The sequence below is a fragment of the Miniopterus schreibersii genome, assembly GCF_964146895.1.
Source record: "Miniopterus schreibersii genome assembly, chromosome: 15".
NCBI lineage: Eukaryota > Metazoa > Chordata > Mammalia > Chiroptera > Miniopteridae > Miniopterus > Miniopterus schreibersii.
The window spans coordinates 16643287-16664294 of NC_138115.1; the positions used below are offsets into that span (position 1 = coordinate 16643287).

Consider the following 21008-nt stretch of genomic DNA (forward strand, 5'->3'; position numbering starts at 1 on the left):
TACAGGAAATACTGACGGTCAGCACTGAGCAGCGGTGCTTAGACGTTAGCAGGAAAGCAAGGCCACCTCTGGGCATTCCCATTGGAGCCTCTGCCCCAGACCCCAGCTATGGCAGGCAGGCAGGGAGCAGCTCAGGCTATTCCCACCAGAAATCTCTCAATGCCATGAAGGGGACCTGGGGCCCTGACTTGCTGGGGGTAGTCTCAGACCCCTCCTCACTGAAAATTTTAGAAGCCAAAAGAAAAGGGTCATATATCCTGGAGATCAAGGGAAGCTTCACTATCCAAGTAGAAAGAGCTCCAAGAGACCACCTAGCCCATGCCCCTCCCATACAGATGGGGAACCGAGAGGATGCCCTCAAGGCCCTGGGGCCAGCCCCTGGAGGAAGCTCAACTAGAACTTGGCTTCTTCAACTCACTGTTGAAAGCAAATATCACAGAGAGTAATAAGCCCAACCCAACAATGGGCATGAAAGGAAAAAGAGAAACACAAGGAAGCATGAAGCGTCCCAGTGCTTTCTGGCATGAGACAAATTAAGCTTTCCCAGGTAACTAAATGTGATTATTAAAATGATACCTCGCCTTTATAAATAGTGCTAAAACTCATCATGTGAACCATCCTGCCCAGCAGTCCTGTGTGTAAACACACCCACATCCCGGATACTTACTGGATCCCAAATGACACCAGAGACACCCCGACCACCAGCATATCCAGCAGGTTGAAGTAGTTCCTGCAGAAGGCCCCTTTGTGGAGGAAAGCTCCAAAGGTCGTCATCTACAAGCAGAATCATGGGTGAATTTACTGGTTTTCTCCCCAGAGGAAGAGAAACCTGGGCTCTTCACAAATCGTGAGGAAAGTCTATCTTAATTAACAAGAGTGTATTATGAAGCCAGAAATGTAAACCATCAGGGCTGAGCACCTGAATAATGTGTTCAAAAATGGAAATCAGGCAGCTCACTTTGGGGACATATTACAAGAAGAGAACAATTTAGACTTTATTACAGCAACAACAAATTTAAAATATGAATAACATTGGCATGTCCAAAGAGCCTGTCTCAGGAGAGAGGCCACGTGACCACACTTGCTGCCCAGACAATTTGGCTTCCCCACACACTGCTGGCTCTGGCCCTCTGAGTCCGCAGATGAGCCTACAGTGTTCCAACCCACAGGGCTGGAAAAGCACTGGGGTCCAGTACTCACCGGCTCTGTCTACACAGAAAGGAGCACTTTTCCAGGGCGGCCCCTTCCTGCCCCTAACGGTCCTTAGTGATACATCCACTTTAAACAGCTCTTTCAGCTCTTACTCTAGTTGGACAAGGTGTGGCTGGGAAGCCGTCACATGCATCTCTCCTAAGTCAGTCTCACTGCTCTCTAGTCACAGGCCACGTGCACCTGGAGCCCACACTGTGGGTGCTCCAGTGAAGTTTTACTGGTGGTGGAAAAGGAGTTTAGTGAGGAAGTTCCCCAGAGTGGAAACAGCAAAATACAAAGAATTCACTCTTTACATTAAAAATTTTTTTCAAAAAGTGGGAAGGCTCAGATAAGGAGAGGAAAGGAGAGACAGAGTTGGGAACTAATAAAATTGGACCATATGAAATTGCCAACACTCAACCTTTCCTAACCTACAAAAACGTCAATTTCATGTGTTAAACCAAATAACCAAAAAGCCTTCCAAATTTCTCCAAGGCCACCAGAAACCACCATTTCAAATTTTGGGTATGTCTTGGTGAATCTCCACTTTCTCAATCCTTCTTGTTGTGGCTTATTTTCCACTCTCTAAAATACTTTCAATATGAAGAATGACTTGGAAGATTTAACTCATTGAGGCAAATATACAGAAATCGAAAAGCATTATTTTTTTCTTTTAAATAAACCTGTACCTCATTTGCCCCAAAGCCCAAAAGTAACCGTATTCACTTAACAACTAAGACATGTGGAAAGTAAAATAAAACCTCAATTAACCAGGCTAATAGACTAAGAACATCCCCCATTTAACTTGAGGGAGAGAAGAAAATTTTTTTAAAAAGCAGCTGGGATCAAGCAAAGGCCAGATGAGTGTCCTCGCACCCCACGCCCACCCCCTGCCTTCTGCGCCTGTGCTCCTTACTGTGGAGACGGCTGTTAGAATCTGCTCACTGACCCAGACAGGAGCCTGACTTAGAACTGTCAACCAAATTCGCTGGCTTAAAGGCAGGAAAATGAACTGAAATGTTTAGATTTTTAACTAATGTTTAATCAGAGGTTGGCTGTTTAGTTGGTGTTGTGCTAATGTTTTTATTACCAAGTAATAGTAATAACAGAAAGAAAATAAACACCCCACTCCCAAGCAATGTTAATTGAGGTTTCGTTTTACAGAAGATTTTGTAAAGAGCCCAAGTTCTAGAGTAGTCTAACATAAAATACATTTTTTCCCCCGAGATGCACACACTAAAAACTCAAAATGGTTTTAGAAAAAATTGTGGTAAAAAGTCCTCATTTCCCCGCTTATCTATCCATGGGGAGACGATCTGCTGACAGTTGTCACAGGCCACTTATCCAGGACTGCTATGGCCCATACCACTTCGCAAGTCTGGGGGGTTCTGGGCTCTCTGCTGGTGGTCTCCAGGCAGCCGGGTGCATAAGGAATGAGCTGGCCCCAGGGTGGCCTTTGCCATCAGGACACAAACCACATGCAGCAACGGGACCTGTTAGCTCATGCATGGGCGGTACATTTAGGGCACCCCGGCCAAAAGGTGCTCTTTTTGTGTCAATGTAAGCCCATCCATTGAAACAGATATAAAATATCTTCACACAAATAGATCCAAGTTATCTTGCAAATGCTGTTGCAAGAAAATAGTGCTGTTACTATTTTAGGCCACTGGAACATAATTCAGTCAAAGATATGAGAAGAGATACATTCCCTTCACAGGATAAATGTTTTTCCTCTGACTCTGATGTCAGGAAGGGTGGAAGAGAGTTCACACATAGTGATGTATCTGTTATCAGTTGACGTATTTCAGAGGATATAAAAAAAGAGCAAAACATTTCCAATCACCATTATGAAGCCAAAGTAACTCCTACATGCAACAAAGGTTATAAAGGAAGAGCAAAAACAGGTTGAAAGGTTTCAGAAAAAAATCCTTTGATTAAAAAAAAAGTATAAGCTTGGGCACAAACAACAAAAAATAAAAATAGTCCAAAGCACGTCACGCTGCTTTGCTGTGTGTCACACGCAGGAGCAGGCTCCTTACACACAACGCTGCGGAACCTGTTACCTTCAAAACAATCTCAAATGCAAAAGTAGCGGTGAAGACATAATCTGCGTAACCTAGTATCTGGAAAGCAAACAGAGAATTGAAACTATTATTGCTACAGTCAAGATTGAGTATATGAGGATCAATGAAAAAGCCATTACCTTTAACAGGATTTCAACAGTAAAGATGGCTGTGAAAGCATAGTCAAAGTAACCCAGTATCTGAAAGGTATAACAATGAAATGAGAAAAAAGCATCCGGACAAACGCCATAGCCATACGCCCATGGGTGGAATCCCGCATGCAGTCAGAGACCCTCCCGGGATAAGCCTGCCTCTCTCGAGGTGAGAGCAGAGATGCTCGTAAATGCCCCGCCCGGGCCAATTACGGCTCCTCTCAATAACCCACAAAGAGCACTTGGAAATACTTACCTCCTTTAACCACTTATGCCGACTCTCCCCATTCTCACGTCTCAGACAGAGGCTCATTTCTAAAAGCGCTTTATTAATAACCTTTTCTCATCAGAGCACCACAGTGACAAATTACTTGTGGCACCAGATAAATTAGAGTCCTACACACATCTTGAATCTTTAACTGCATTTTTGGCTGAATGAAATATGTTGCCATCCAGCTGAGCTTTAAGATTGGTGGAGAAATGTAAATTATGATGTAAGGGCCATTAGATGGGGCCAGAAGCTTCCACGAGTCCCCTCCAATTTCAGTCCATTTAATCAGGGAGCAAACACCCTCTGCCCACCGCTGTGCGGGCTGGATAAGTCCTCAAGGGAGAGTTTCACTTAGCACCTTGCTCTGGATCTAGCACTGCTCTCTCCCAACACTGATTTTTAACCTCGCTGGGCCCACTCAAAGAACAGATGACCTGGTTTTTGAATTATCAGTTCAAGACACTTTGTCAGTATTCCTGAAAATACCGTCTACTCTCCAACCAGCCCAGTCCTGTTTGCCCCTTCTGGGGTCTTTGCCTTTTCTCAGAGCCATGGGGGAGGAGAGTGGGGCAGGTGGGCTGCAGCAAGAAGTCTGACCACCACTCAACTGAGACGGCTCACAGGGAACCTCGGCCACAGAGAAGGCAGCTGAGGCTGCCAGTAGAAGCCGTCTTGGCTACTTATTGTCATGACAATTGTGCTCTAAGGTTTGAAGGAAATGAAGAGATCAGAGCTGGAAGGGAGTCTGGTAGCCATCCAGGCCACTCCTTCCATTTAACTGATGAGGATACTGGGGAGAGTGTAGGGGATGCCTGCTCGGGCCACAAAGCCAGTCTTGGCGTTGCTGAGCACGGAGCTAGGCCTGCGGAATGCTAGTGGAGAGCCACGGGCCCTGCTGTTTAAGTATGGGGTCCACCCCAGGGAGCCCTTTCCTGCTCCGTTACAAAAGGGTGAGGACCTCTGTTTCAAAGGCCAGCTCTCCTCAGCTTAAGTTTAAATTCTCTTTTCAGAGAGTATTCATGATCCAAAGTGAATTTAAAAAATTGCTGGGACCTGTCTGTGCATCTGTGTTTCTGACCAGGCAACGCAAAGCATTTCCCGTATGCACAGGCTTCTGCCTCAAAAGACACTGCTGCCCACAAGCCAACAACTCAGCCTGGTGCTGAGGGTCAAAGCTCTTAGATTCACTCAGCTTCCATTCTCTTTTTCACTAATAACCGAGGGAAGGTTAAAAGGCAAAGCAAGACAAAAAATACTGCAAGATTGCCATTACAATGAATTACAATTACAATTAATATCTAAAGTAGTCAAACCCAGAGACAGAAAGTAGAATGGAAGTGGCCGGGGGCTGGGGCGGGGGAAGTGGGGGGCTGTTCAGTGGATGCAGTTTCAGCCACACAAGATGAGTGGGTTCTGGAGACCTGCTGTACAACGCAGTGCCTATCACTACAAACACCGTCTTGTACACTTAAAAATGTGTTCAAAGGGTAGATCTCATGTTAGGTGTTCTCACCACAATAAAAAACAAAAAAACACACAAAACTGTAGTATTTTAAAGGCAGTACCATTCTTGGGAAAAGCAGCAGGGAAATAAACTCATGGGGAAGTAATTACAATAAAAAATGAGAATGTGAGGCCCCCGTGCAAATGAACTCCGTCCATCTGTTCTAGTAGCTCCCAACTAGTCTGTCGTGTGATGATATTTTCCCTTTGGGTCTCATTGTGATGATGGAACTCGGTGCATCTGAATGCAGAGATTAAGACAGGCTCAGGGCCGTTATCTTGGTGTTTATCTTCCTGTCAGAGTGTGTGTTTATCAGTCGGATGGGCTGGGTTTGCCAGGCCTCAAACCAAGAGGCTGGAAATGGAAAGAGAGCACGCGGGTTGGCTGTCACGACCGAAATCCTGGGGCGCTGATCTGGTGACTTGTCTTAATCCTCAAGTCTCTAAAACCTCACGAACAGGAAGAGGTCCGACCCAGGCCAGGCGGCAGCGACACCTGATGGCCTCACGGGCTGGGGGCCACCTTCTCCTGCAAGGGTTTCTTAGTTACCGTCTGAAACTGCGCTACAGTACCGGGGCCGAGAGGCAGCAGCCGCTGGTCTTCCAAACTCACTTTGGGACTGTTCCCAGAGCTCAGCTGACCTGCTAAGATGGAACCTCTTAGGCAAGACCAGTCTGGGTAGCATTCTTCCCAGCAGGTGCAGTGCAAGGTTGCTACCCTACGTTCGTTATGAAGCTGATTAATAGAAAACTTAACCCTCCCCTCATTTTCTTCAAAAAAACACCTCCTGCCCCACCAAACGAGTTCTTCCTCTCCACAGACCCACTCAACGACATGCTCCATCATCTCCCTAACTTGTGTTTTTCCCAGTAACAGAGCCAGGCAGCTTTGTGAATTTCCCTCTACATAGGACAGAAGTCTTCCCCTTCACCCTAAGAGCTCCTGGGCACAAATCACACCTAGTTTCAGGTTTACTTTCTCTCCTGCTGGGTGCTTCCACTAGGCAGAAATCTCAAAATAGGCACAGATGAGAATCTGGGGAGAAAAGAGGGACCAAAATATTGGCAGCAAGGAATGGAAAGGAAGAGAAGTGGGGTCCCTGAATACACTAAGTTACTGCAGAGGATTTAAAATGAAGTTTACAATACATGATTCGAGAAAGGTTTGTCCTGACAAAACAAAACCCCACTGGTACTTACAAACCTGAACCGTGAAATGCCTGCAGGTAAACAAGATGTCTGCTCTAGCTTTTAGCCTCTCGGGCCTCCGCAGGCCCTGCCTGGACGACAGGAGAGGCCAGCGCTGACCCAGGGGGCCCCAACCCTCCTGTCCTCACCCTCGCTCGGTGGCTTACAGTGTTCCGGAAGGAGTGGCTTCGGATGGGGTCCTCGGCGGCCAGGGACGCGCTGCTGAGCATGATGAAGACCAGGATGAGGTTGGTGAAGACATGATGGTTGATGAGCTTGTGGCAGCCCACGCGGATCCTGTGGGTAGAGCCAGCACACGGATGCAGCCCAGCCAGCGCCCCCAGCATGCTGACACAGGCCAGGCAGCAGACAGCTGTCGCCTGCGCCGCCCAGGCCCCACCCAGCAAACCAGGACCACCTGACCATCAGCCCCTCAAAACCCCTGCACGGTAGACCCCAGGGGCCCTGAGCGCCAAGGACACCATTCACTGAGTCCTTCAATGTGAGGATCACCACCAGCCAGCTGAAGGAGGAGAAACTGAGGCTTAAGCACGTGCGAGAACTTTCTTAGTAAGGACCAGAGGCAGATTTCCAACCCCGGGCTGACTGTGACATTTCCCACCACAACCTGAAGCCCGGCGCTTACTCTCCTCACTGAGAAGGGAGACTGAGGTGAGAGCTCATCATCGGAGCAGCTCACAAAGAGTGGGAGGGATCCCTGTCCCACACTGCAGCTGGGCTGTACCAAAATATGACTGTAGCAAGGGAGGCTTGGCGAATGCCTGTCACGTGCAGATTCGGTCACAGTGCCTCATCCTAATCATCATCATCATCATCATCATCATCATTATTATTTGGAATTGGCCCATAATGAGCACTCCTGAGGACGTGAAGTGAGAGTTACATCATCACATAAGAATCTCACAAGGATCTGACTGTACCATGTGATAGAGCCATCAGAGTCCCGCAGTCCTGTGAAGCCAGCCGGGCAGTGCACACCCAGGCCCCAGCCTGGCCCGGCCCTCTCGACGGCTCTGTGGGCCACCTGAGCCTCTCCCGCTGCCCGACATCCCGGGAGCTAGTCAGTGCCTGTCTACCCTTAACCTCAACACTTGACTTTAGAATTTAAAGATTTTTTTTTTTTTTGCCTACAGAATACATGTAGGTTTTCCTCTGGAAAGATTTTTCACTTTTAAAACAAGTTAACTATATAGGAAAGTGACACCTTCCTTCAAATCCTCCTTTGGGGGCTGCTTAAGGCTGAGATGTGCCCTGTGGAAGGCTTACAAGCTGACAGCAATGGAGTCTGGGAAAGGCCCTCCAGGGCCAAGGGCAAGAAATCGATCTATCCCTTCAATAAATGTGGACACAGTGGACTATAGGTGTCAGTAACACCAGGGACAGCCAAACTCTCACCAGTGTAGAGCAGTAAAAACTATCATCAAATCGTCAGGTCTCTCAGGACCGCAGCCTGCCTTGCTTCCCACCTGTGTCTCCCCGGGGCCTGTGAATTACACAGTGTTCTTCTCCGACAGCCAAGAACTACTCCTGCAACTCTAGAAACCTTTCCTCCAGGAGTCGTTTATTCCCTCTGGCATTTCACTCAATCCCAGATGATTTAAAACCTAGAAACCAGCTAGTAAATAAGTGTCTTCCTCTTCCAGTACCTGGGAGCAATCGCCACACTCCTGGTGAGCACCTTACCATTTTAATGTGAGAAGCGCTATTTTTAAGCAGGATATCATCGAGCTGAATTGACTAGCTCCACCTATAAAATATCCTCGAGCAATATGATTTATTGCCAGAAAACAGGGAAAGTGATCACAACTACACTAGATCTCAGGATGAAGAGGTGGGGCAGAAGTTGGTCTCAGAATGCTCTTCCCCCAAAGCATCTTAACAGAAGACCCACTTGTGAAGAAAGCATCCTCTGGATGGAAAACACTTCACAGGTGACCACCCAGGGAGCACCAGAGCCCCGGGCTCCGGAGGGGCAGCAGCTATTTCACCACTGCTGAGCCCAGGGCAGGGGTTAAGGGGAGGAGAAGGGGGAATGAGCTCCTCCCAGGACCTGGCCGCAGCCCTGCAGCCCCTACATCCAGGCACAGAAAGGCTAGGGAGCCCTGCCAGGCGTGGCTCAGCAGCTGAGCATCGACCTAGCATCCAGGCGATCGGGGTTCGATTCCAGGTCAGGGCACATGCCTGGATTGAGGGCTGCAGCCAATCAACGACTCTCACCATTGATGTTTCTATATCTCTCTCTCCGTCTCCTTTCCTCTCTCTGAAATCAATATGTATTTTTTAAAAAGGCTAGGGGGAGATGAGCAGAAGACAAAGGCAAAGCCCAGGATGGGAGGGGAGCTCCTACGTTCAGGTGCAAGAAGGGCTGCCCCATCCGCAGCCACCCTCCCCATCGCCAGTGGCCCCCGTGCAATCTATATAGTCGCGGGGGAGACGCAGCAGTGAAGTGGCTAGGAAGAGGGTATTTACGGGTTGGTCTTGCTGAGGATGAAGAAAGCGCTCCCTTCAGGAATGGGGACGATCTTCTCTTTCATGTTCAGCTCTGAGATTCTACGAGGACGGGGCCCGGCAGGGACCTCAGGCTCCTCCTCCTCCTCCTCTTCTTCCTCTTCAGCTACTTTAAATGAGACACATTTTTATGGGCATGAAACAAAGGCTGCATCTGGGTTTTAATTATTCTCAACTTCACATGAAAATTTAGCTTAAACGTGAATAACGTCTATCGGCTTACAAGAATCAAAACCCTTTAGAATGTGGACTATGGCGGGGCGGGCGGGAGACTGAGAAGCTTGCCTGTACGTGACTGTGTGTAGTTGTGGGGACGAGGTCCCCGGCAGCTGAAGATCTGAGCACAGGTAAAAGGTGACAGCAGCGGGACTCTCACTGCCATACCCCGGCACCCAGCTGTGTCCCCTTAACCTGCTTGCTTGCTCAAGCTTCAGCCCCCAAAAAACCATGTGGGACTTCAAATCACACATGATCAATCCCCCAAGCTCCTCTCCCTCCACAGTCCCTCCTGCATCAGCCAATAAAGGCACCGGTCAAACGGGAAAGTGTCAGGTGAGTAGTAGTAACTGGTTCCCTCCTAGAGAGATCTCCCCCAGCAAAGGTTGGTGATCCTGACCTGCCTACGCTTTCCCTCCCACCATCTGGAATTTGGGTTATGTAAGCTGCCTGCGACCCAGACAGAAAGCAGGGGACTGGGTTCATGGCCTCGGTGACCCCAGCAGCCAGTCTCGGACTCAGCCGCCAATCACAGAGTGGTAGCAGAGCCACGTGACTCAGGAGCCGAGGGCCACCATACCTGGCACATCGCAAGGTGGATAGGGGTCCTTGTCTTCTTCTTCTTCTTGGTAGTCATCGACTGTAACCTAGGACGGACGACAGAGAGGTCTCGGGAGGAAGGGAGATTCCGGCAAATGCACGTCAGAGGGCCACGGTGGGGACTCCACCCTGCCACTCGGCACGGGGCAGGAGTTCCCTTCAAAGTGAGCACAGCACCCGTGTAGGGACAGCAGGTGCACCAGATGGTGACTCTGCTAAAGAACCAGGTCTGAGGGCAGATGAAGAGAAAACTGGTACTTCTCCCAGCCATGGTCACAGCACCCAGAATCGTCACCTACTGACAGTGAGCAGGGCAGGGACCTCGCTGATCTTGCTCAGTCTCAATCCCCAGAATCTGACACATGGTAACCATGCAAAAAGTATTTACTGCCTCAGTGAGCAAACAACCAAATGAATGAAAGACCCAGAGCTGTCATCCGTGGGACGAGGTTTGACAGTACAGCCCTGCGCACATGTAGAGCATGATCCTGCGACCTCCTTTCGGGGGCAGATAGCCATTAACAACCCTTGATTTCAATTCCCACCGAGAAGACCCTAATACAGGTCAGGTCTGACCATGCAAGTCCGATAAAGAAAAAATAAGTAGTCCGACCAGTCAAATACTTAACATGCTGGTTCTCTGGTAAAATATTGGCTGACAACCAGCCAAGTGCCTAAGTTCCCTCCAAACCCCTGGGAAGCCACACTCACCCAAACATCACACAGCACACATTCACGGCCGAAATGGCACATTCATGGTGAATCGTTTTGAAACAAAAAGGGGAGACGTGTTTCAGACCTCATACCTTGTTGTCACTGTTGGCCATCTGGTTGACTTCCGGCTTGTTCTTTTTATTTTCCAGGCTTTCTTTTCTGCAGAGGAGAGAACCCAAGTAACTATGTTACTGCGAATAAATACACTAATCAGGGCTCTGAATCAACAGTGGCCCAAGGAAGGACAGAATTTAATTGGAAACAACCCTAACAGCAAGCACACAGCACAACCCACACTCAGAACTTCCTGTTCATTCAGTGCGCTGGATTCATTACACGGATCATCTTATTAAAATTCTCATCCAAAGGCTAATCAGCATTGAATGCATCGTTTATTTTATGGTGCCAAAATTAACCGCAATGATTCTTTAGGCATGGGGACGTGTGACTCCCACTCTCAGCCCTGAGGGAATGAGAGCCAACAGCCTGGGTTCTGCCCCAGATTCCATCCTTTTGGGTCAGCCCCACGTGGCCACCCACGATCACCACAAAGCATCAGCGCGGGGCCGCAGCGGCTGTGGAGCCTGCGCGTCTCCACCCGGCCTCACCTGCAGCTGGCTCCCCTGAGCAAACACCTTGGGTGAAAACGGGATTACCTGGCAATCTTTTTCCTTTCCTTTTCTTCAGCTTCCTCTTTCTGAGCAGTATTCAAACTTTCAGCATCAGCCAAATTGTCTACAGCGATGGCCAAGAAGACATTCAGTAGAATATCTAATTTGTACATTTTAAGGGTATAACGTCTTTCTAATGCCTTATGGTCAACAATAACAATGTCGCACACCCCCTGCATTCCGGGAGGCTGGTAACAAGTGACTGTCCCCTAGTGCTATATTCACTTGGTAAATGGGACCAGAGCCCTGTTTTTTAAAAAAACAGAAACAAAAAAACAAAACTAAACTAAAACACTATAGAAGACAGTCTGGAAAGAAGCAAAATTAAGATCCACTAAAATCCATGAAAACCTACAAGCATCAACATTTCCTTTCACGCCTGTGTGCATGCGTGTGCACCTCTACACATCTAGGTAGCTATAGCTATGAAACACATTACATATCAGATAATCTATAACATAAACATGCAGTTTTTATGCATTTTGCAATTTCGCTTTATGCATTTTGTTTTGTTTCATTTAAAACACACACACCCATAACATGTATATTCGGGGCATGCCTTCCGAAACAGACCCCTTTATAGGCTACGCATTATGCAAATGATGATCCTGTTTCACAAGTCAGTCTGAGCCCTTCTCGCCTGAAACGGCCTTCGGAGTGTGCAGACACTGCATTCACGGCACATCCACTGACTGCGCATGCCCGACTTACTGCCGGATGGTGCTGGACTGTTCTCTTGAACAGGCCCACTGCGGCTAAATCTTTTACTGTGGTTGAATTTTATTTTTCCAAATAGTAAAAAATTAGGTATTTGAACAAGTTATAAGGTTTTTGGCTTTTACTATAACGTTGCGTGTGCCGTTTCCATGAATGAATGAAAAAAAATTTCTGAACAAGGTTTCCAAATCAGAGGATGCCTGTTTCTTTCTTGCTAGCAGTTAGGTGCACGTTTAAGAAGCAGAGAGATCAGACGGCAGGCAGTCGAGACGGCTCCCTTCTTTGACTAAGCTTCTCTCGGGCTGAGCGCAGCCACCAGCAGGCAGGAGCCCGGGACCTGGGGCAGGAGCGCAGACCACTGCTCCACACGCCCTGCGCAGCTGAAATCTCAGGTGAGTGCTGAACATGCAAACAAACACAACCTAACAAGGGACCGATGATGAGCTGGCTTCCAGGGGATTTCACGCTAGACTAATCCAGGCAAGTCTTTCAAGAGGGCAGAAACGTGAGTGAATTATATTAAGACTTTCGAACCGGCTTTGAGATGCTAGACTATTTTTTAAACGAGCCCCTGCGAGCCTGAGGTGGTATCCGTACGTTTGTACGATAGGTCCTCCACCAAACATTTGCTGAGGGCTCCATGTGCCAGGTCTTACGCTAGGCAGGGAAGACAGAGAGATAAAGCAGACACAAGCAAAGGTATGGGGAGAGATCCGAGTTTTCGGAAGTCTAGGATTAGAGAGTAGCTCTGGGCAGGGAATAGGACTAAACAAGTTGGAGAAAAGTTACACAGCTTGGAAAAGCAACAAGCCACTGGATATTTAACCTTCAAAGATGTACAGATCAGCAAAGTAACATTAGACTCAGGGGAGCTTAGGTCAACCCACCGAAGATGGGTCCCCATCAGTTACGAAGGGTCTTAAGAAGACATAACTGTGCCCCACCTCCCAAGGACGATGGCAGAGAGAGCCACCGGCTTTGCCCGAAGCTACCCTGTGGGACCTGCACAGGAGACTCGACACCGAGGGGGCAGCCGCTGGTGCGGCCCAAGCTCCGTCTCAGGCCCCCCCCCCGCCCCCCCAAGCCTGCTCTCCTTCCTCAAAGCCTAACCGGGGCTCGGCCTCTACTGTGCTGCCCCGGCCACAGTGAAGGAGAGCAGATGAAACAGGTAAGGGCGGTCGCCTTCCCGACACAGCAGCCACCACCGCCACGATGGGGACAGTGAGGGAGGGGACACCCAACAGGAGGGGGCAAGAACACGGCGCCGGCCAGCCTGAAGGATACAGTTCCCGCAAATGAAGAGAATGATGAAGTAGATGCAGACGATCATGCCCGAAGACGACGGGCCCCCGTAGGCCATGATGCCATCATACATCACAGCATTCCAGTCTTCACCTGTCAGAATCTGAGAAGCCAAAACGTGGGTCAGCCGGCGGGTGGCCCGCCATCCCCAGCGTCTCCGGGGCTCCTCGGCGGCTGCCTAAAGCCGGTTTAAGCTGCCTGTCACTGTCCGCTCTGCACTGAACAAATCCACCTGTTGCCCTCAGAGTTTTCAAAACATTATTGTTAATCACACAAATACATGTGTTAATTGTTTGCACTCCTGGATCACGCCCCAGCCGTTTCAGTCCCCTCCCACCGAGCACGCAACTGGGGTTGTCTCTTTCCAGGGCCTTTATCTACGGATTTAAACACATATGCACGCTCAGAGGAAACGGGCCGTTGGTGTCTTCTCTGATTTATTACGCACAGAGGGTATTATACTATATGAATTTTCTGCAGTTTGCTTCCCCCTCCCCCAAACAATATACTCTGGAAACTCTGTGTGTCAATAACTTCATTTCATTCTTTTTTTCTTTTTCTTTTTTTAACCCTCACCCGAGGATATGTTTTTATTGATTTTTGAAAGAGAGGAAGAGGGAGAGAGAGAGAAACATCAATGTGAGAGAGAAACATCATCGGTTGCTTCCTGTACTCGCTCCAATCAGGAATCGAACCCTCAACCTTTTTGGTGCATGGGATGATGCTCCAACTGACCGAGCCACCCAGCCAGGGCTCATTTTATTCTTTTTAAATGCTGCCTCGTATTCCACATAGTTATCCAACTGTGGAAATGGAGAATTGTATCTGAATTTTTACAAGCAGGGAATTCTCTAAATATCTCATGTAAATTTACAAACTACCTCATCACAGTAGATACTAATAACTACCTGAATTTCAAATATAGTCCTTTCTACTGATGACACTTGACAATTCAATCCATCATGAAATAAAACCAGATGAACATGAACAGCCATTTTAAAATACGCTACCTTCCAGAAAAAGAGAGCGCACAAGAGAGAGGAGAGAGAGCGCTCCTGTATCATCTATCTGGACCAGACACTTTAAAAATTAAAACTGCAGTGTGTCACCATCAATCAGAAAAGTGGTCAAATGATTTGAAAGGATAAAGCAATTTATAGAAAAGGAACTATAAATGGCTCTTAGTCACATGAAAAGACATTCAGGTTCACTCCTAATATGGGAAATATGAATTAAAACTACAAGATATCATTTTCACCGATCAGACAGGCAACAATCAGAAAGCTTGAGCAGCTACTGTGGTGCACAGAGTGAGGCGATGGGCGGTCTCCACGCCCCATCCCTGGAGGGTGAACGTAAACACTGGCAAGGAGAGTATTTGGGCAAGAGCGTCAAAGTTGAACATGAGCACATGCCCTTTGAACCAGCAGACCTCAGGAATTTATCCTACAGATCTACTCTCATACAGGTGCCCCAAGGCATGTGTTCAAGGTCACCCGCTGAGGCAAGACTGGACAACATATTCATCAGCAGGAAACTGCTCCGTGAATTATGGCACATCCATACCACAGAATTTATGCAGCAGGGAAAAGGCGGTGGCTGCCTTTTATGGACCAATAAGGAAGGTTCTTAAGGACACTTCAAGTGATAAAAAGCGAGATGGGAATCAGCATGCAGAATGAGCGCCATCGGTATAAATTCATCCGTAGGCAGGCAGGTAAGTTAAATGATTTATATTTGAGCAAATATATCTCAAAGAAGACACGAGAAGCTGTTTCATGATGGTTGTCTCTTACAAGGAGGAGTGGTGGGTGGGTGGGTGGGTGGGGGGATTGTTAGTTTATGCCCTTCTATAATGTTTGAATTTTGTGCCATACACATGTATTACAAAATGACCACCACACAGGTTTCTCTGAAAGAAATCAGAAAAAGGAATGACTAACCAGTGGCCCCAAATTCAGTGTAATTACCAAAAAATTCAAAAATTAAGTATAATTCTGTTACAGCCCATAGCAGTGACAGAAATTCCATTCGCCTCAAAATGGCCAAGTGGGAAAGACTCTTAGAGATCATTCCCTCTAGTCTCTTTTTTTCCCCCCCAGAAAAGGATAGTGATTTCCCAGGGTCACAAAGCTGAGCCACACAGGCCCTAGCTGCCCACTGCTTCTCCCACCGGCCCTGACGCCTCTCCAGCAGGGCCCCAGAGCTCCCTGACACGGCATGGGAAAAGCCACAGGGCTGACGGGTCTGTTAAATTCATCTATCAGGCTCTGTCCAAGGAAGGGCCTCAGCTCACAGCTCAGGAAGATGAAGAGGGGTTTAGAACAACTCGGCTTAGAGCCGGGAGTGGTGGAGAGGCTGCTGCTGTCTTGCACTGTCGCTCGCTCTTCAGCCTCATCGCTCACAGGGCCCCAACCACACAGACACCCTCAGAGGCCATGTGTCTTCATTACATCACATCAGGGAGGGCAGGAAAATGGACAGCAGAAGGCTGTCACAACTCTTTTATCATGCTAATTTCTCTGAGCACTCCGAAGCATTAGGGCTTCAGAATTCACTCCTTTGCATAAATCTGTTATAGTCAGGATTACAAAACTTGCCAGAGATCAAAAATTAGCACAGAACCAGAAAGGAATTGTAGAGCCTATCTCACAGAAACCCCAGGGCTGGTGGTCTTGCAAAAACATTAAATCACATCACGTAGACAGCAGGATTAAGATGGCAAAAAATGTGTCAGAGCATCCTTGGGGCGGAGGTTACTAATGAAAATGGAGTCATTTTGTCTCACTGAGTTGTGGACAGACAAGAAGGCACCCCGTAAACTGCTCCTTGGGGAGGGCAGACGGGAGGGCTTACCTGGAACACTGTCAGCAGCGCTTGAGGGAAATTGTCGAAGGTGCTCCGCTTGGTCTGTGTCTCATCGAAGTTAAACTTGCCTCCAAACAGCTGCATCCCAAGCAAGGAGAAGATGATGATGAAGAGGAAAAGCAGAAGCAGCAGCGACGCGATGGACTTCATGGAGTTTAACAGCGATGCCACCAAGTTGCTTAGGGACGTCCAGTGCCTGCAAGTCAAGATGAAGGTGTGAGCCCAGAGCGCAGAACATCACCCAACTGGGGATGCGGCTCACTGCCACCTCGTGCTCAGAAAATACCCGCAGCGAGATCCACTTGCCCTTACCTGGTCACTTTGAAAATCCGTAAGAGGCGCACACAGCGAAACACGGAGATCCCCAGGGGAGACATGATTTCCAGTTCCACCAAGATCGTTTCCGTAATTCCACCACACACCACGAAACAATCAAACCGGTTAAAGAGAGAGACGAAATACGCCTGGAGGCCCAGGCTGTACATCTTCACCAGCATCTCGCAGGTGAACATGGCCAGGAGGACTTTGTTCGCGATATCTGGAAAGACAAAGGGGCGAGTGTCCTTGGGATCTCATCGTGGGGGTGGCTCAGAGTCCTCCCCTGCCCCCCCGCCCCGCCCCTGCTGTTAATGCCCAAGCTCCGCAGCCCCTCTCTCTGCTGTGGCCTCCACTGCAGAAACGTGGCACTAACGTGGACGGCCTGCTTCTCTGCCAGGTTCCGGTCCTGCTGCTGTGCTGCCTACGCTCATGACGCTGGAGAGGGCCCTTGGTCTCTGGGCCTGTTTCACTGACTATAAAATGGGGAGGGGCAGTTCACCACATAACCTCTCATGCTTCCTAGCCCTCAAAGCCTATGATTCTTCGTTTAGACCATCATATTATATTTCCTATTTCCATCAATCACAAAAGCTCTGTCTGGTCTTGCTCACACCACCACCCTATAAGAAGTTGCCCATCAAGGTCATTTCTAACATCAGCAAACCCCTCCCAGCAGGCTGGAGAGCTGGACAGAAAGATTTGACATGATGTAAAGACAGGCCTTCTCGACAGCTCAAAACTGTCACACTCAAAACGGGCTGTCTCTAGGGATGAACTCCCACACCACACTGCTGGGACATTCAAGGCAGGGGAACAATCACTACTTGCCAAGAATACTATACGGGGAAATAAAGCTTCCTTTCAGTGGGCGCCGGGAGAAGGATGGAGGTCCCTTCTCACTGGAAGATTCCCCAATCCTAGGTTGTCACAGGGTGAGGACAATGAGATGCCCCAGCGTTCGTCAGCTCCACAGTGCTTTGTTCAACCCACGCAGCCTGCACCCCCATGTCAGCTGTACCCGGTGTTTGGACAGTTCTACTTGTCTTCCAAGTCAGTGCACACTAGAAACTCTCCTGCACTTATCATACATCGAGCAGGGAAGACTAAGGTGCAGCGGACAGCCTCGGGAATCCCCCATTCGGAACCAAAAGAGAAGGGCCTCTGCTTATACCTTGAACCTGCGTCAACCAGTCAGGCTGGTTGTAGTGCTCGGAGGAAATGGTTAAGGTGTTGAGAAACACCAAGACAATAACCAGCCAGTAGAACGTGACAGACTTCACGGCCGCCCTGCATCTTCTGCGACTGAATCGGTTCCAGCGACGCCAGCGGCGGCTGCGAGAGAAGCAAACGGTTATTCCCTGAGTGGCAGACACAGCACCTGAGTGTCCAATAAACATCACTGGGACATCACCTGTCTCCCACACTGGAGGTCCAGATTGGGGGGGGGGGGAGAAGGAAAGACAAAAAATGGCCCAGAAATGAACAGAACTCACAATACAAATGACATTGATCTTAAAATACAACTCTTTAAAGTACTGTATCTTGATCTGATCATGCTATCAGTTTCCTTCCTATGGCTCTAGATAGCTCCATAAGCTGTCACACCCAGTCTTCAAGCCAGTTAGAAAATCTAGATATTCACAGATCCGTGTGCAGATGCAAAACTGAGCTGTCACGCATATGTGGTTCACATTCCCACCATATGGTGCATGGATCTGCTGGCGAGAGAGCCACTTAGCTTATCGTTACATCTCTCACAGCATCTCAATCATCATACAAAATTGATCAGGCAACGAAGTGCTCCAAAACCACAGCTTTCCTTTTAGGGAAACTTTCTGTCCTTTCTTAAACCTGGGAGATGTCCCTGGAGCCTGGCAGGGCTGTCAGAGCTGAGGAGGACATGAGTCTTCCTACTGAGTCATCAGGTGCCCTTTCTAACTAGTGATGCTCAAAATATACCTTGAGGAGAAGAGCCAATATTGAATCGTGTTTTCGTACAAATAAAACGAGCTGAGCCCGACAGACAAGTAGCATGTCCTTTACTGACTTTCAGTTCTGGTTTGTAATTAGGGAAAGTATTCTCTCCATTACCCTGTCTCCCTAGGGGAAACGCTCCCTGCCACAGGATGGTTTGGTGAAGTGGGCTGTGCTCTAGGGGCCTGAGTCAGAGGACTCTCCAGGCTATGTCTAAGCGGCTGTGTGGCTGACTCAGCTATGCTGCTGTTAAAAACACTGAAATCAGGGACCAGGCAAAGAGAGTTGTGCTAACTCTTCAGCAAGACTTGGAACAAACAAGGTGCATTTTGTTATTGCTCTTGCTGTGTGGTTTCCAATGATAATAGCAGCTGGAAACATGATGACAGCAAAGAAAAATTCTACAGAGGACACTGAGGACTGTCCCCTCCAGGCTGGACTCCTCAGTGATGCATAATTCAGTACAAACAAGCAAGGTGTGCACTAGTCTGAATCGGATCCAGCCCTGGGGGAGTTTATGCTGCACTGACAAGTCACAGGTGTCCCCCCAACCCAGGAGACCTTAACGTCATATCCCTGAAATCCTGCAGCACTCCCCATCTTGCCCCTCACTGGGTGCTGAGTACCTAGACTCTGTGCCAGGCACTGGGCATATGGAGATGAAGGAAGATAGGCCCCATGGCCTGGTCCTGGTAAAGCATGCAAGGTTATAAATTATCAATCCAAGGGGGCTATTCCCCAAGGTATCAGGTACAGGAGCAAAGAGAAGGGAGCTGCAAACACTCTTTGTAAGAGTCAGGACATCTCTGACAAAGTGAAATTTGGGCTGACTCTCCACGGTTGCGTAGGAGTTCTCCACAGGGCAGAGGGAAGAGCACTCCACTCAGAGGAGACTGTGGGACCAAAGGGACTTTGGTGAGAAGAAACAGCGTGTGTGATATGTTTGAAACCCAAGAGCAGTAGAGAGCAAGAAAGAGCTATCAAAAGACGAGGTCAGATGGTGAGCCATGGCCAAATTATGAAGGAATTTACATGCCTCTGGCAACAGGGAGTCATGGAAGGGCTTTTCATTTTATTTTTAAAGTCCAGTTTATTGAGATATAATTTACAGGTGATAAAATTTACTTTTTAGGAACACTGTTTGTAACCACCACAACAATTAAGATATACACTATTTCCATCACTCGAAGAGTTCCTTCATGGCCCTTCTGGTCAATCCCCTCTCCTCACCCTAGCCACTGACAACCACTGATCTGTTTTTTGTTTTAATTGTTTTGCTTTACCCAGAATGTTTTATAAATTGAATTATATAATACAGGGTAGGGGAAAAGGTAGGTTTACAGTTGTGAGTACTCAAAACACAGTTTCTTCTTATATTACTATTAATTATTGTATTATTTTCCATATAAACAACTATAAACCTACCTTTGCCACACCCGGTATACAGCCTTTTGGGACTGGCTCCTTTCACTTAGCAAAACTGCTTTTCAGATTCATTTGTGTTGTTGCTTCTATCAGTTTTTTCCTTCTTATCACTGAGCACTTTTCCATCATATGGATGAACTACAATTTGTCTACCAGTCACCATTTGATGGACATTTCAGTGATTTATGGTTTCAGGCAATTATAAATAAAACTGCCATAAACACACACAAAATTTGTGCAGGCATATATCTTCATTTCCCTTCTATAAATACCTCAGAAGTGGGATTACTGGGTCATAAGGTAAATATGTGTCTAACTTTATAAGAAACTGACCATTTGTTTTAAAAATGTCTGTGTCATTTGACAAGTATGAGTGCATGAGGATTCCCACTGAGCTGCATCCTTGTCAGAACTTAGTACTGGCAGATTTTTAAATTTTCTAATAGCCATGTAGTGGTATCTCATTGTGATTTCAACTTGCATTTTCTTAATGGCCAACAGTCATTTCACATGCTTATTCACTGCCCATTTCTCTTTTGGTGACATGCCTCTTAAAATCTATGGACCATTTTTTATTTGGTTGGTTTCTTATTACTGACGCTATTCTTTACATGTTATTTTTATAATATTCTGAGAACTCGTCCTTTAACAAATGTTTTGCAAGTATTTTTTCTTCCGGTCTGAAGCTTATCTTTTCATTTTCTATTGAAGAGCAGGAGTTTTAATTTTGACGAAGTCTAATTTATCAGTTTTTTTCTGTTGCGGCCAGTGCTTTGGGTATTGTATTCAAGAAAATCTTTGCCTAACCCAAGGTCACAAAGATTTTCTCCTGTGCTTTCTTCTACAATGTTTACAGTTTTAGGTTTTACATTTAGTTCTCTGTTCAAGTTAATTTTTACATATAGTGATCAAGTGTTTTTAATTGAAAAAGGACATTTATATGGAAGGAAACACAAATCGCAGGCATATAGTTCAATGAACTTTTACCAACTGACCATGTAACAGAGCAAGAAACAGAACATGACTAACGCCTCGGAAAACCTCTTGAAACTCCTTCTATGAAAAACTTTTAAGCAGAAAAGTGACAAGAAGTATTTCTCCCGGAGAAATGACTCCAGGAGGGAATATGAAGGGTTGATCAGTGGCAAGAAATTGTTCACTGTTGTGTCTTGTTGGTTTGTTTTGGGGCGAAATCTTCAGCACCTACTAACTACATTTCTCTCGAAGACAGGTGCTTCATGTTTACTGGGCAGATTGATCTTCTCTAGAAATACTGCACCCAGAGAGCAAAATGCAAGTCTAGAGC

The 21008-nt window shown here is 47.5% G+C and overlaps 1 protein-coding gene across 4 annotated transcripts in view; it reads right to left on the reverse strand.

The window, feature by feature from the left end:
• CACNA1D (calcium voltage-gated channel subunit alpha1 D) overlaps window positions 1–21008 on the reverse strand; it is a gene marked incomplete at its 5' end in the record, with an annotated part of 288308 nt that overhangs the window by 64767 nt on the left and 202533 nt on the right. For all 4 annotated transcript variants that reach the window (XM_081159099.1, XM_081159098.1, XM_081159100.1 and 1 more), the window contains 11 exons: window positions 668–774; window positions 3395–3454; window positions 6536–6665; window positions 8859–9006; window positions 9694–9760; window positions 10520–10586; window positions 11084–11198; window positions 13100–13220; window positions 15974–16181; window positions 16298–16523; window positions 17475–17635. In XM_081159099.1, coding sequence (XP_081015225.1) covers window positions 668–774; window positions 3395–3454; window positions 6536–6665; window positions 8859–9006; window positions 9694–9760; window positions 10520–10586; window positions 11084–11198; window positions 13100–13220; window positions 15974–16181; window positions 16298–16523; window positions 17475–17635 — 1410 coding nt within the window. The remainder of the gene's footprint in view (window positions 1–667; window positions 775–3394; window positions 3455–6535; window positions 6666–8858; window positions 9007–9693; window positions 9761–10519; window positions 10587–11083; window positions 11199–13099; window positions 13221–15973; window positions 16182–16297; window positions 16524–17474; window positions 17636–21008) is intronic.